This window comes from Belonocnema kinseyi, chromosome 8 (genome assembly GCF_010883055.1).
Source record: "Belonocnema kinseyi isolate 2016_QV_RU_SX_M_011 chromosome 8, B_treatae_v1, whole genome shotgun sequence".
In the NCBI taxonomy this organism is placed as follows: Eukaryota; Metazoa; Arthropoda; class Insecta; order Hymenoptera; family Cynipidae; genus Belonocnema; species Belonocnema kinseyi.
The window spans coordinates 96,559,781-96,575,471 of NC_046664.1; the positions used below are offsets into that span (position 1 = coordinate 96,559,781).

Here is a 15,691-nt window from a genome sequence, read left to right on the forward strand (position 1 = left end):
GGCGCATACTTTGAATAAAATATTTGTTATCATTCTCTTGAAATAAATGTGTTTTTTTCTTGAAAAAATACCGGTTTCATATGTATACACCTGGTATTAAAGTTATTGAGGAACAGCACACTGCTTAGTCCACCTTATTATCGTACTAACTTTGGTAAAACCTCTGTATTGTCCAGGACATGTAGACACGCGAATTTGCTGTGCGATAGTATCGATGATGATGTCAATTCCATTACACAATTTAACTTCGCTCTTAAAAACTTACTTAGAATTAAATAATAATGCGGTCCAGGAGAATGTTCTTTTAAATAAATTTTTAGCATTTAACTTTAAATTAGTTAAGTTAATCATTTTCACTGGAAATTGGATTTTAAAATATATTAAAAATATTTCGTGATTTGAAAGGATTTCAAGGAATTTTAGGTATTTCTACGGACTAAAAAGTATTGCAAAGAGTTACAAAAGTTTTACGAGATGTCCAAAGCTTTTAAGGGATTTCATAATTTTAACACGGTTTTAAAAGATTTCAAGAGTTCGAAAAAATTACCTAATAGAATTTCTGAGAGAATCGAAAGTTTTAAATAAAGTTTTCTGTGATAGGCGTTTTTTTAACAACAAATTTTATTTAGAACCTTATCAACAAATTTCCATGTTTTCTTTGGAAGTGAATGTATTTTTTTAATTTGATTAGTCAACTGGGTAAGTGCAATAGATTCCTTGTTTGCGGTTGGTAAAATGAAATCTAATGTTCAAAACCGATTAGAATTACTTAAACGAAAATATTAAGATAAATATCTAAGTTTTTCCCAGAGACTTTACAAGATTTTAAAGGACTTCAAGGAGTTTAATCATATTTCAATATATTTTACGCGATTTCAAGAAATACCGAAGGATTTCGATGGATTTTAAGGAATTAAAAACAATTTCCGCAGGTTACAAGGATTTTAAGAGATTAAAAGGAACTTTGAGGAATTTCAATATATTTCAAAAGAAGTCACGACTTCAAAGGATTTTAAAGGCTTTCAAATGATCGAAGTATTTTCACAAATTCTGAAGGATCTCAGCGGATTCCCACGAATTTTAAAGATTTTTATGGGAATCTGAAGATTTTAAATGATTTCACGGATTTTCCAGAATCTCCAAGAATTTTAAAACTTTTTAAAGTATTTTCATGGAGTCCAATCGTTTAAAATGGATTTCAAGAGATTATGTACAATATCTATAATATTCAAAGGATTTCAAGAAATCTTCACGTGTGTTAAAATTTTCTAGGAATTACAAAATACTCAGAAGAATTCACGTACTTCAAAGGATCGCAACGACTGCCCGGAATTCCACGAGATTTCGTGTAAGGTTTACACCAGATTTCAAGAGATTTAATAAGCATGTTTTAAATAAATAATTTGAAAGAGATAACTTACTGCGGCTACGGCACCGTACTTAAATTACGTAACAGCTTAAGGGGGGGGGGGGTCAGACACTTTGTGTAAACTTTTTACAGTTCCATTGTTAAAGAGGGGGTAGGGGGTAGGATAATACGTTACGTCATTTAAGTTTCGAAGCAACGTAAGGTATAAGAAAAATTGAGATACACAGATCTTGTATTGTTCAAGATAAATATTCAAAAATTAAATTTTCAGGAAATAAATTTGCTTCATCTTAAAAATGGCTTAGACCATTTAGACTTCATGAAACTGATAACTGATTGTATGCCTTCTAAATCAGATATTTTATAAAAATATTGTAAAAATGAAAACCCACAGGAGAAAAAGGTTTTCTGGAAAACCCTACTTTTTTTATGTTTTGCAATATGTAAAAAGCTTCTGCTTATATCTATCAGTTTTATCTGGGTTAGACCATTTTTGAGACCAACAGAATTTTTTCCAGATGATATAATTTTTGAATTTTGCTTGTAAAAAAATACAAGATATCACAGAGGGGATTATTGTAGAACTTTTATAGAAATGTAAACTTTTATGTTACATTATTTTTGTATCATCTTTCTGAAAAATTGTTTTTTGTGGTGAAACTCGACTTTCTGTATTTTCGAACAAATCCCCGCCTCTTTGTTAATTAATGGACTTCGAAAAAGGACGGTAAAACCTATCACAATCCAAAAAGAAAATTAACATATCTGAATAATATATAAAAAAAAACTATTATTTCAATGAAAAGATTGTTTTTTGTTTTGTTTTAAAAGACTCCCAGCTTCAAATACCCATAACTTTGTGGAGAATTTTTTCTTAAATTGGGAAAACATTTGTTGCCTAATTTCCTTTAAAAAATCACACACTTTGTCGTTGAGAGATTATGTGAAGTGTAGAAACTGCCTAATTTGAAATGGATACAATCTTTGCATTTTTGAAACTGTGCGGCTACTGACACATGAGATACGTGCCTCTATATACAAGCACGTTGTATGTGCAAAGCCCAACATGCCTGTAATTTAATAAACGGGTGGGAGTAAGGGCACTGTCTAATATTATTACGTAATTTTCTGTGATAATAGACCTGAATGAGTTGAAAATAGGGTTAGTCCTACGCAAAATTCCATAACAATGGACAATTCGAAAATCAAAATACTATCAGCATAAATTCACTAAATACTGTCATTTCTAAATTATTTTACTTGTGTTGTTTTTCTACAACATAAATCTGAAAATCCTGAAACTCCTAGAGTTGAAACTAACCTTAAAAATGTTTAATATCTTGCACGGCCAACAAATATTTAGTTTTTCGCACTGAAAAGCAAAATAGTTTTAGAAAATATACAATTAGAAGACGCTATAGTAATCACAAACCACTTTATATATTACATGCAGTATTAAATAATTTAAAAAAAAAACTCTTTAATAAACAGATTTTAAAGTCAGACCCCACGTGCAAAGCAATGATGCCAATGATGGCACCCTGTGCTACTGCGCTTGCGTTAGGGCTGCGCGCTGGTTGGCCGCATTCATCGCGCGAATTAAAATTACTTTAAAAAACGAATCTTGTCATTTAAATAAATAACTTAAAATATGCACAATAATGTATACAAATGATGTAACTTTGATTTCAGACAAGAACGACATTTATAGCATATATATTTTATAAATAACAGTTTATTTTCATTGAACTCCTAATATTTCACAATACATTCTAATATTTTAGGAACTTAATATATAGAAGGTAATTGCAGAATACAATAATAATAATATTTGAATTTTTCTGAAAAACAAAAAAATTCAGCTCAGAATGTTGTTCTATTCGATTAAGGGTCCTTATAGAAAATGACAATATTCTATGCTGAAAGTTTGGTTATAGAAATTCAAATATTATTATTTTATTCTGCAATTTACTACTATATATTAAGCTGCTGAAATATTATGTGGTATTTCAAAAATTGTATCTATCAGAAAATGTTTTGTGAAATACAAGACAGTCTTTGGAGTTTAACGGAAATAAACTGTTATTTGTGAAATATTCGTGTTATAATGCTTTTTTTTGCCGGAAATGAAAGGTTACATCATTTTTATACATTCTTGTGTTTATTTTAATAATTATTTATTCAATTTACAAGAATTGTATTTTAAAGTAATTTTGAATCGCGCGTCAATTGCGGCTAACCAGCGCACAGCCTGAACGCAAGCGCAGTAGCACAGGTTGCCAACATTGGTGCAAAGTGGGAAGCATACCAGGGGTGAGTATTTTCTACGCACATTACGTTTTTGGCATAACATACGTCGAAATCGGTAGAAAACCGTCGAAAACAGTAGAAAACTTCCGTAAGTTACATTTTCAAGTTAGTCGACGTGTAAAATCAGTGTCACATGTGTTGACAACTAAATAGCCTCATTTATGAAATATAATAATTATTAATAATTCTGTAGAATGCGTTATAGTAATTGAAAATAATAATTATGCCTGGACTGAGAAGAAATACCCAACATCATAATGAAATTCCATCGAAGGATTTGTTTTTCGAGCGGAAGAATGGATAGAAAACTTTCACAGTGTCGTTTGATTCATTCGATAATAATTATTCTGTAGCATATTGCATAATTTTATATATGTAATTATGCACTGTCTCCCTAACTATAACTTCAAACTGCTTTAACATTTATTCAAATTTAAAGAATATTTAAATGTTGGTATTTGTCGCTAGATTTACGAGACGAATAAAATAAATAATATAACACGAATCGATAAACATAAAACTGTGAAAAATTATATAGAATTCTAAATTCTGTAAGGTAAATATGCCAGTCTTCGCCAATGCATGGGTTGTCAGCAGATGGGCAGTATTTTACATATACAGTAGACTCTACGACACTTCTCTCTAAGACACTTCTCGTTTTCCGATTTCTCCTTCGTTCGCTCGCTCCCACTCCTTGCCTCATTTCACCCACAAACATGCACTGCGAATAAGGCGCATACCTTTTGTTCCGTCAAACTGTTTAACAAATACCTTAACCTATATTGTGACATTTTTTTTAAATAGAATTGCAATGGAGCAGTCACCAAAAATACGTAAAAAAAGTGAATAGCTCACTGCTGGAACATTTGAAAACGAAATTTCCGGGAGCTTAACTTCATAAAATTACTCATTTGGAATCCTGAAATTTTCATATTCTCTCGTTTTCGAAAAAGTACTCAAAAAAGTTCAAACTTAGCATCGGTAATTATTCTTCAAATTTCAGAAATTTGCGATCTGATATTAACAATTATCTTCTTCAAGATCCAAGTAGATTTAAATTTCAAAATTTTAATTATGAATTTCGCGAAATTCATAATTAAATGAATTGCCTCCCACAAAAGGTTTTTGTTTCGGCGCCACTGAAGGGAAGGTTTCCTTTCACCGAACATACTTGACAACGCTGTACGGGGCTGGAGAGCGTTTGAATTCGCGCGCGCGTCACGTAGCTCTCGCGTATCGCAGGAGAGAGGGTATGCTGACGCTACGTGTTCGCTTCCCCTACAGCCCCGAAAACGAGAACTGTCGTAGAGTCTACTGTAGTAAGCTGTTGTGTTCTTCGTTTTCAGCAAAAAAGTTTTTTCACAAACGCTATTGCCGATCACTCACACATCGTAGTGCCGATAATTGAAGCAGCCAGGTTTCTGACTCATTGAAGCATTTTCTGATAATCAATTTGAGCCGTTTCAAATTTGCCGAGTCTATCACGAATTTCACTATATTATAATTATCGTTTATACCCGTGATGGTATCGAAGAATACATTGTTCATCAAGAATTAGCAATTGATGATTTGTGAATTAAATAAAACATTTATATTTATCTAACTTAACATTGTGTTCAGTGATTTCAGTTTTAAGCCTGACCTATTCTCGCGGTTGGTGGTTTCAACCACTCAACGACAGGTTGCGAATCCTCAAACTCAACGTATCAGTGCGCAGCTCTGTGAGACAATTAACGATTGCAGCGCCTGGACGTAACAACTGTCGAACACAGTATAGAAATCTCCTGTAAGTTACGTTTTCAAGATGGCCGACTTGCAAAACCAGTGCCGATAGTGTGACAAGTCCATAAGCTCATTTTTGAAATATAATATAATTATTGCGAATTCTGTGAAATACGTTCCAGTAATTGAAAATAATATTTATGCCTGGGCTGCGAAGAAATACCTAACACTATAATGGAATTCCATGGAAGGATTTGTTTTTCGAGCCGAAGAAAGGACAGAAAACTTTCTTTAAGTGTCGTTTGATTCGTTCGATAATAATTATTATCGATCATATTGCATAATATTATATATGTAATTATGCAGTGTCGCCTTAATTAAAACCTCAAACTGCTTTAATATTTATTCAAATTTAAAGAATTTTTAAATATTGGTATTTTCTACGAGATTTGCGAGATGAATAAGATAAAATAAATAATATATCACGAATCGATAAAAATAAAACTCTGAAAAATTATCCAGAATTTTAGATTCTGCAGTATTGTGCATTACACTGTCACAAATGATGCGCAAAGCAGCAATTTTTCCATTCTCGACTGTTATGAGTTTGTAGGACAATTCCATATCGCTCCTTTAGACCCCCTCGATAACTGTTTTTACTATTTATTGTAATAAACAGTTGAAAAGCGCACACGGCAACCACGACTTACATAAAGTAAAATAGATTATTTTAAATATTTTTAAATATTGACGCATGCGCACTGACAGTTTTCATTGGAACGTAATACACGTCAAAATTCGTAGAAAACTAAAGAGGTAATATACGTCGTAAAATACGCGTAGAAAACCACGTATAAAACGTAGAGTATTATACGTTACCAACCCTGCATATATGTAATAATCCTATATTGCTAACCGGGTGAGAGGCTTCTGGCAAAAAAATAGAGTGCAGATATTTGTTTCTGTCTCACAGACAGCAGAGAACGTTCACAGAATTGCGCATGCGCTGCACAACGTGACGTGAATATGAAGTTCAATTTTTTAAACTAACACATTTTTTGTAGTTATAATTATTTGTATTTTTCATAACGCATCTAGTAAAACTTCGAGTTTCGATAAATGTAGAGCGGGTTGAAACAAGGTGTTTGCATCCCTAGGGTAGAAAATTTTTGTCTTCGAGTTTCGGTACGTGTAGAGCAGACTGAAACACTGTGTTTGCATCCCTAGGGTCAAAACAATGTTTTTCAGCTCTAGAATAGAGACGTAGGTAGGTAGGATCTATAGGTACCTCAAATCGAATCGCTGTTTCATCCCTTGTAATGCAACATACTATTCTTGCCTTTTAATTAATGGTTTTATAACTTCCGTTTATCTCAATTTTTCTTAACATATTTCATTGTCCTTATTTATTGCAACAATTCATATTAACAAAACTTTGTACCCTGGCGGACCGAAGGAAGCGAGTGGAGCCTCTACAAAGTACCCGTAAAGGCCCCCATGGGTCCCCATTCGGTTCCTTTTTAAAAAACTCGAAAAAACAGCAAAATCAACTTTTAAATAATTAAAATTCGGATTCTACATTAAAATTTCCTATAGAAGCTCACTGAATAATAGCAATAGTTTATTTTACAACGGTAAAAAGTTTAAAAAAATATAAGACGTATAACGCCTGTTGACGGTTACTTACAGGCGATGCGTTTGCAGTGTAGCAGTCAACAGGCGTTATACGTCTTATATTTTTTAAAACTGTTTACCGTTGTAAAAAAAACTATTGCGATTATTCCGTGGCATTCTATAGGGAATTATAACGTAGAATCCGAATTTCAACAATTTAAAAGTTGATTTTGCTGATTTTTCGAGTTTTTTAAAAAGGAACCGAATGGGGACCCAATGGGGTCTTTACAAGTACTTTGTAGAGGCTCCATTCGGTTCCTTCGGTCCGCCAGGGTAGCCACACATGTTTACACGTACATACAACTTGTACCCTCTGTTGTGCCAAGAATAAGCATCTGACCAAAAAAAATGTTGGGAACTTTTTAAATTATTCTTTTGTGCACCCCCCCCCCCCCCCCCCCCCCCCCCCCCCCCCCACCCACGCACAAAATTCCCTGCAGTTCTCGCGGGACACCCTGCATATAACATATATATAGTTCAGCATTCCTTCCTGGCGCACTCGCAATGCTGAGAACTTTCTCTGCTTTCTGTGAGACAGAAATATATGTCTATATTGGGAGTATTAGGGTGGCATCCCATGATTGCAGAATTGTGCTGCGTTTTGCGTAATGCGCCAATTCACTAGACATTTCAACCAATAATATTCTCCTAGTTATTCAGAGAAACACTGCGATTGGCTGAAATGTCTAGTGATTTGACGCATTACACAAAACGCAATGCAATTCTGCTATCATGGGCAAAGATATTATATGCATAGATGCGGCGATGCGGCACGGGAGGTCCGAGTGGGAGAACGATATATATATATAACTACATTTTTGCATGCCTCGAGGTGCTGCCCTCTTCAACTTTTCGATGTTTCTATGGCAACCGCGTCCTTTGCCAACGTTTACGGCAGTGGTGGGGCCAATGCGAAAGCCAAACTGAAAGAGCCAGTGATTTTCTGTTTCTCGATTCTCGCGGTTGCCTTCGCCAGCCATATCTATAGCTGACTCGGGTCTGTCTATGCACGCCGAAAATATTAAAATTAATGTGGGCCTAAGATTATTATATTTATTATTATGTTAAAATTAATTTATTTCTTTTACAGTTTCTTTTTTAAAAAGGGACACTTTTGAGATAGTAAATAAATTTAAAAAGTAAATAAATTTTTAATTAATTCAGAATTTAGTTAAATTAATTCCTCATCTGGTTTCTTTTAAAAGAGAAATTTTCGAAATACTATATAAATAAGTTGAAAAAATTCTTGTCATATTTTAGAATTGTAGCGAAATTCTAAACATTATTTTAAAAAATATAATATTTATAAAAATAGTGAATTGAAGGTTCGAATACTTCATTGTATAAATTTATTCTACACGTATTTTTAAATCCTAAAATATTTTGTTATTTTTTCGCATAATTAAGGTTATAACTGAAGTAATATTTACACTTCTCTGTAGCGTCGAATTGACAATTTGCATTTAATTCCGAGGACAAATTTAAGGTTTTCACTACTCATTTAATTATTTATCAAAATTATATTAAAATTCTGTTTTTTGTTTGTTTTTGTTTCTTGATTATTTGAAACGCATAATCTTTTTCCTTATAATTTTTTTAGTTAGAAAAACCAATAACTAGACTGTGCCTTGCAAATTAAAATTTAATTTTAAAAGTTTGAGGCAAGTTAACCACTTTTAATTCTTATGCTCATCAGAATTTACAACTTCAAAGTAATCCAAATAGTTTATAAAAATAATTCGAAGAATCGAAGAATCCAAAACAATTCTAAAGAAATATAACGCGTTTAGGGGTGCATCTCAGCAACTAAGGCTATTACAAAAAAATGGAAAAGGAAAGAATTCCAAAGAATTAAAATAATTCAATAATTTTTTGCGAGCCGGGAAATGACCGGAAATTTGTTTCCTTGATTAAAACGGCCGCCTGGATTTCTTAGTATTTAAAAATTTATTATATTCATTGGTGTTTTCCTGTAAAAATAGTTATACTTTTTCGTACTTGCAAAAAAATTCCCACCAAGGATTGAAATTTTTTTTGATTTTATTTATTTCTTCAAGTGAATTTTGTTTAAGTTTGTAATAACGAAGACAAATTATCCAATTAGGGGTTTTAAGGGTTTAAAAATCATGATTCATTTTTTTTCATAAATAGTTTGGAAGTAATTTTCACATTGTGCACATCAGCTGATTTTTAAGTATATTGTATTGATGATGTGTACAATGTGAAAATTATTTGGAAACTATTTATGAAAAAAATAAATCACGAGTTTAAACACTTGAAACCCCTAATTGGATATTTTTTCTTTGTTATTTCAAACTTAAAAAAAAATCCTCTTGAAGAAATAAATAAAATCAAAATTTTTTTCAATATATATATATATATATATATACGCTATGCCTTACAGCTAATAAAATCCCTCGTTTCAGTTATTATTTAAAACTCACTTTCAGTTGATTTTAATTCAATATGAAACGCTTTAAATTCCTAAGATTTAAAGTCGAAATATATAATGAATTTGCAACAAAGAAGATTAATTTTCTTACCAAAAAAGACGAACTTTTAACAAATTCCATGAATTTTCAACCAAACATTTGAATTTTCAACTTATGAAAGACCCATTCCTTATCAAGACTAGACAAGTTGCAATTTAAAAAAAAAAATAATTTTTAACATAAAAAACTCAATTGTCAACAAAAAAAGTTCAATGTTAAGCCAAGGAGGTAAATCTTGCAGAAATATGATTTAAAAAAACTAGATTTAACAAACATGAAAAAAACACGGAAAAGTTCATTGACAAACGAATCCTACTTTAATTTTCTACCATATTGTTAAATCATTAATCAAAATTTACTAATTTAGAACTTAAGAATTAATTTTGAACAAAACAAAAAACCGAACATGTCAAGAAAATTGTTACATGTTAAAAAAAATATTAATTTTCAACTAAATCTAGAAATTAAATTTTCAACAAAAGAGTGAACCCCAAAGATTAAGGGGAGTCCAAAAATATGAATCTTTAATGAAAAAGTTCAACTTTTAACCAAGTCGTTTAATTTTCAATTAAAGAAGATGAATTGCGAAAAAAATAGTTGACTTTTTAACCAAAGAAATGAATTTTCCAGCAAATCAAAAATTAAATATTTACCTTGTTACTTAAAAAAAATTAATTCTTATTAAAAAAAACTAATTTTCAACAAAATAGTTACATTTTTAACAAAAGAGTTCAGCCTAAGAATGACTTTTTATCCGCAGAAGATTAATTTTCTAAAAATAGAATAGTGAAAAATTCGACCAAAGAGGTAAATCTAAAACCAAAAGAATAATTTTTTTACAAGGTAGTTCAACTTTTAACCAAGCTTCTAAATTCTTAACGAAACAAGATGACTTTTTAACAAAATAGTTGAATTTTTTACAGAATAATAAAATTTGCAACTGAATACTAGAATTTTTAACCAAACTCGTTGAATTCCGAACCACAAATATAATAGTAGACTTTCTATCAAAAAGGATTTAAGCGAAAAAACGATAAGAGGGGGTTTCTTAAAAATAGAGAAAAAAGAACAATTCTTTAAAAGTGAATAATAAGGAAACATACTAAATGTTATTTAATTTCGCAACTTTTCTTCCACTGACCCCCAACCCCTGTTCGAAACATAGTTTTTAGCATGACCCCCCTCCACAAGCAAATGATAATGCAGTTTACTGACGACCCCTTAAAGTTTCGATTTTTGTATTTAATGAAATTATTCTTATAATGTATAGTTTAAAATTTGTTTAACATAAAAATGCACAACGAAAAATCGACAAGACTCAGAAAACGAAATTACAACGATTAAAAGAATGACAGAGAACAAGTATATTGAGACTATACTTAAGAAACTTTATTTTCAATTTTATTTATATTGGATAAAATATCAATATTACAGAAAAAAGTAACAGCGTTTTACTTTGAAGAATTCAAATGATTTAGAAACTGAAATTAATAACGAAAATTAAAGGGCTTCTAATTGTTCTCATTCTCATCATTTATGATTGAGAAAGGATAAGAAAAGAAAGGTCTGACAAGTCCGAAAAGAAAGGACGAGTTCGTTAACAGCCATTTTGGATAAAAATATAAATTTTGAGACCATTTTTTTTATACTTAAAATTTTTATTTATGGCTATTAATAGTACTCAGAAGGCCAAACAATTTATCCTGATGACTTTTTTTCTACAATAAAATTTCTCAGAGTTATAGCATTTCCAAATCTTTAATATCAATCGAAAATCAAAATTATAAGCCAAACAACGTACGATATGAAAAAAAGTAAAGAAAAGTATTGCTTTTTAAAAGCCCTTCAAGATTATCATACAAACTTTTTGGATTTTCTTGTAAAGTTGAAAATTCTAATTTTTATTGCACAAAAAATGAGATATGAAAAATCTCATTTTGTGGTCAAGCTATTCAGAATACAAAAGAAGATGAATCAACAAAAATTGTGATTTTAAAAAAGATCTACAAATTCGTTAATAATCACTTCTTGATAGGAGGCATACGTTGTGTTTTATTCGCGAAAAATAACATTGAAAATATAAAAAAAAAATTTTGTGAAAAAATTATACAAGTTAAGAAAAAAAAAATGATTCAACAAAAATTATTTACCCGAAAAAGAGCTACAAATTTGTTATGAATTACTTTTTGACATGACACGTAGTTTTGGTTTTGATCGTAAAAATGGTATTAAAAATAAAAATGAAAAATTTTGTGGAAAAACAACAAAAGGTACAAAAACCAAAATCCTATAATTAGAATAACAACGCGAGATCTGGAAAAATGTCTAAAAAAAAGATTGTATTTTTTAAGTTTATTTTAAGGTGGTTCAGAAAATATAAATTCACAACTATCTGTCAAAAAAAGAGTGCTCAGCGCGAGTGTCACGATAATATTGTGTACCTCAAAGCCTACAGAACTTTGAGAAACTTAATATTTAACTATACTTATTCAGGCAAAAAATTCAGAATATGAACACGCATATAAATACTGCAATCTAAAGAGATGTTTTTGATAAAGTTTCATTCAAGCATTCTAAATGCAAAGAATAAATATCTGAGCGCGAATCGCGGGAATCAAAAGACGCGCCCCCCAGGCGAGCTCAAACTTGCGAGCCACGGTCACAGCGCACGGTGAGAATGTGCCCGCGACAATAAATAGTTCATTTACGGATTATTTTAGTACAAACTAACAATTACGAGATAAATGTTTTTGAAACTTTCCAATAATTTCTGACCTTTTAGTTTAAATTGAGAAACGTAAGGCAACATATTTATATATTCTGATCAACCACTCGAGTAAAATTCAAAAATTCATTTTTTCAATTTTGAAATTATGGGGTTCTCAATTTTAAAAATCGGGACATAATTTACATACATATTAATATACATAAATTTCTATAAAATATTATATAAAAAATAAAATAAAAAATAATTTTATTATATAATTTTATCGTTTCATTATAATTTATTCAATTCATAATTAATTACACAAACATAGAAATTTACGAATTATTGTTTACTTAAATTAATAATCGTGAGGGAGGCGGTATTCCTATAACATTTAACTCTACATCTAAAAACTTCAAATCGCTAATTATACATGCGAGAACGCTGTATGATCATATTTATTTAAAAATTTAATTATTTTCAATTTCAGCTCAATATGTTTATCAATTAAAACTTTTAATATCTTCAAAAGTATAGTTTCATTTAGTAGAATTTCTACCGCCTCTTTTGCAAAACAACAAAATAATATTATTCATAGACAGTAAATTTAAATTGCAAAATGACTAATTTTTTCAATCAAAGATGTCAGCTAAAAATATGTATTACGATACAATTACATTTCAATTCAATTTAGAAGTCAATCTTATGCATCTACATATTTTCTTGATGTAAAATTTATTCAAATAATTGATTCATTAATTGAAAATAATAAATCAAAATTCTCGATATAAAGTTTGTATTTTGTATTTTTAAGTATTTAGTATTTGCTGACTCAGTATCGGCTATTTGGTGGACTTGTTCGACGGGTGAAGATTGCAGGGGCAAAGTAGTTGGTTTGGTGTTTTTCGTGTTGAGAGGCATGGGGGGATCGGGCAATTTTTGCCGGGAGCGTCGTCTACAATTAGTTCCTTGAAGTATACACGTGCCGCATCTAGGCTTATAATATCTTTGTCATGGGCATGGTAGTGTAGTGACGCATCACTCGAGATTTCTGACGTATATACGTAAAAATCTATTATACGTAAAAAAACATGTAAAAACATAATAAAGATGGTGGACTCGGATAGAGAATAATATAACCTCATTTTTTTTAATTATGATTGTGTACCGATTTACATTGTTGTTTATCAGAACTTCATTTGTCATAAAAATATCACCAAGAATATCAAAACTGACACCACTCATTATAGAATTATTATTTTGACTGCTTTCATCTAATTGCATCAGGTTTTCTTCTGATGCGTTCATAATTATAACGCACTTTTTTCTGAAAAAAAGTTTTCAAATCACCGAAAATTCTTGCATGACCTTTCTTTAGCGTATTCGATAATAAGCGGTTGCATCCCTGACAAAACGCAACATTTTTACCTGTTTTTTTTTTTAAAGGAAGGATAATTCTTCCCAACATGGATTCCTCGGTCTGCCGCCTCTATTCATTGTCGAAATTGTAGAATAATAACTTTTTTTTATTCACTTTAAATTTCATGCATGCAATATAATACCGCATGCCGCTACCGGCGCTATTTTAAAGGTATGGAACAAAATATGATTATGTCGACGCCATATTGAAAACGTATATTACGTTTTGTACAAAACTGAGGTTGTAATATCAGAGATGATACGTAAATTAAGCCAAAAACCTCATGTTATTTACCTAAGTTATATTACATGCACAACCCTGATCATGGGACACCACCCTTGCATATATAGCAGGAACCACAGAACGTAAAGTCCCATATACGCATAATAAGAGATACTGTAATCGTAAAACACCTAGTAATTTACAGCGAAAATTTACGCGACTTACCTAGGGTATTTTACTTACCCGTCCCTCTTTCATGATCAAAATAATACAAATGGTACGTACCCATCCCTGTCCAGTGTTGACCACTTGTCAACAAAATAGAAAGTTATCAGGATGACAAAACTGGCAAAACTAAAATCGTAAAATTAACAAATTAAAAGCAAATCGCTGAGCGCTAAAATGACATTCTGAGGTTATGGTTACTCTAAAAAACAACATTGCGTGTTTGTGTCTCTAAACATTCTCAAAATTTGTTGAATAACATTATTGAATAATAAAAAAAAGGACAAGCAATCTGTTTTTGTTTCTTAAATGTGTAACAATATTCTAAAACAGGTGATATTAATGTATCCGTGATTATATCATCCGTGAAATGTAACTATTACGCAAAGGCGGAAAGTTTTTTACTTTTTAATTTGTTATGAATAATTTGATGAATTGTAAAGAATGGCGGAAAAGGAGGGAGAGAATGAATTTGTAAAAGATCCCTGCTCAATTAGTCCGCGAAAATTGAACCCTCAGAATATCGCAGTTCGTCTTAGAAGAAGAGAAACTCTGGGATGTTTATATCCCGGAACTCACGTCCTCGTAGCAAGGCAGTTTTATCAAAATGTCTTTCCTAATTTCACGGTGGTGAATGTAGAAAAACCACCGTGTTTCCTGAGAAAATTCAGTCCAGATGGAAGATATTTGGTGGCATTTAGCGCGGATCAAACTTCGATTGAAGTTTATGAATATCAAGGGGCTTCGGCTGCTGCAGATTTATTGGATGGTTGCAAAGGAGAATTCATTGGACAAAAAAACGAGGAAAAGACTTTTCATATCAGAAGGGACATTTTCAGGAGGTTTTTTAAGGTAATTGTACTATTATTAATATTTAAAATAATATTACTAGAAAAAGGCTCAAGCCATCTGAATTTTAAAACTTCAAGTAGTATATTCAAATGTATATCTTAAAATTTATAATTTTAAATTCAAAACAATCAGCCTGTGTATTTAATTTAGGTGAATAATCTCAATTGTGTTTCTAGCCTAAATGGATTGTAAATGTTGTACAAAGTAACGAACAATTAAATAGGGAATGTAGTTTATTTACTGAAGATGGACGATACCTTATTGTTGGTTCAGCTGCTCATATTCCCGATGAGCTTAGACCACATTTTTATCAGGTATGCATAACACATGGAACAAAGCGCATATTTATTATATTTTTTCTATAAACAACAATATCCATTGACTCTCTTTATATGATAATGACGGGGACACATTCCTTTCCCTATTCCCCTGCGTTTCCCCTTTATTCAAATCTCCCTTTTTTCTGTATTCTTGAAAAACTTCCCCCTCTTCAATCAAAATATACGATATTTGAATATACAAAATTTCCTTTTATATCTACAAAATTATTCTATTCAAAACTACAATACGCTACTAAAAATAGTGAACTTTTTTTTAGTAACTTACGAAATTGTCTATTATAATTAATTTATCTTTATTGAAGTCGATAAATTTCAAACTAAACTATTTATGATTTAAATAAAACCTTAAAGTTAAAA

At 31.0% G+C, this 15,691-nt stretch overlaps 2 protein-coding genes across 3 annotated transcripts in view; one reads left to right on the forward strand and one right to left on the reverse strand.

Moving 5' to 3' along the window:
* LOC117178742 overlaps positions 1–13,838 on the reverse strand; it is a 22,361-nt gene extending 8,523 nt beyond the window's left edge. The window contains exon 1 of one of the 2 annotated variants that reach the window (XM_033370175.1): positions 13,703–13,838. The gene's annotated coding sequence lies outside the window, so the exon portion shown is untranslated. Of the gene's footprint in view, positions 1–2,690; positions 2,871–13,702 lie in introns of those variants that run through there. The other variant, XM_033370173.1, reaches the window with a different exon arrangement.
* Positions 13,839–14,585: 747 nt separating this feature from the next.
* Positions 14,586–15,691, forward strand: part of LOC117179055 (DET1 homolog) — a 6,392-nt gene continuing 5,286 nt past the window's right edge. The window contains exons 1-2 of the mRNA XM_033370692.1: positions 14,586–14,993; positions 15,170–15,307. Coding sequence (XP_033226583.1) covers positions 14,586–14,993; positions 15,170–15,307 — 546 coding nt within the window. The remainder of the gene's footprint in view (positions 14,994–15,169; positions 15,308–15,691) is intronic.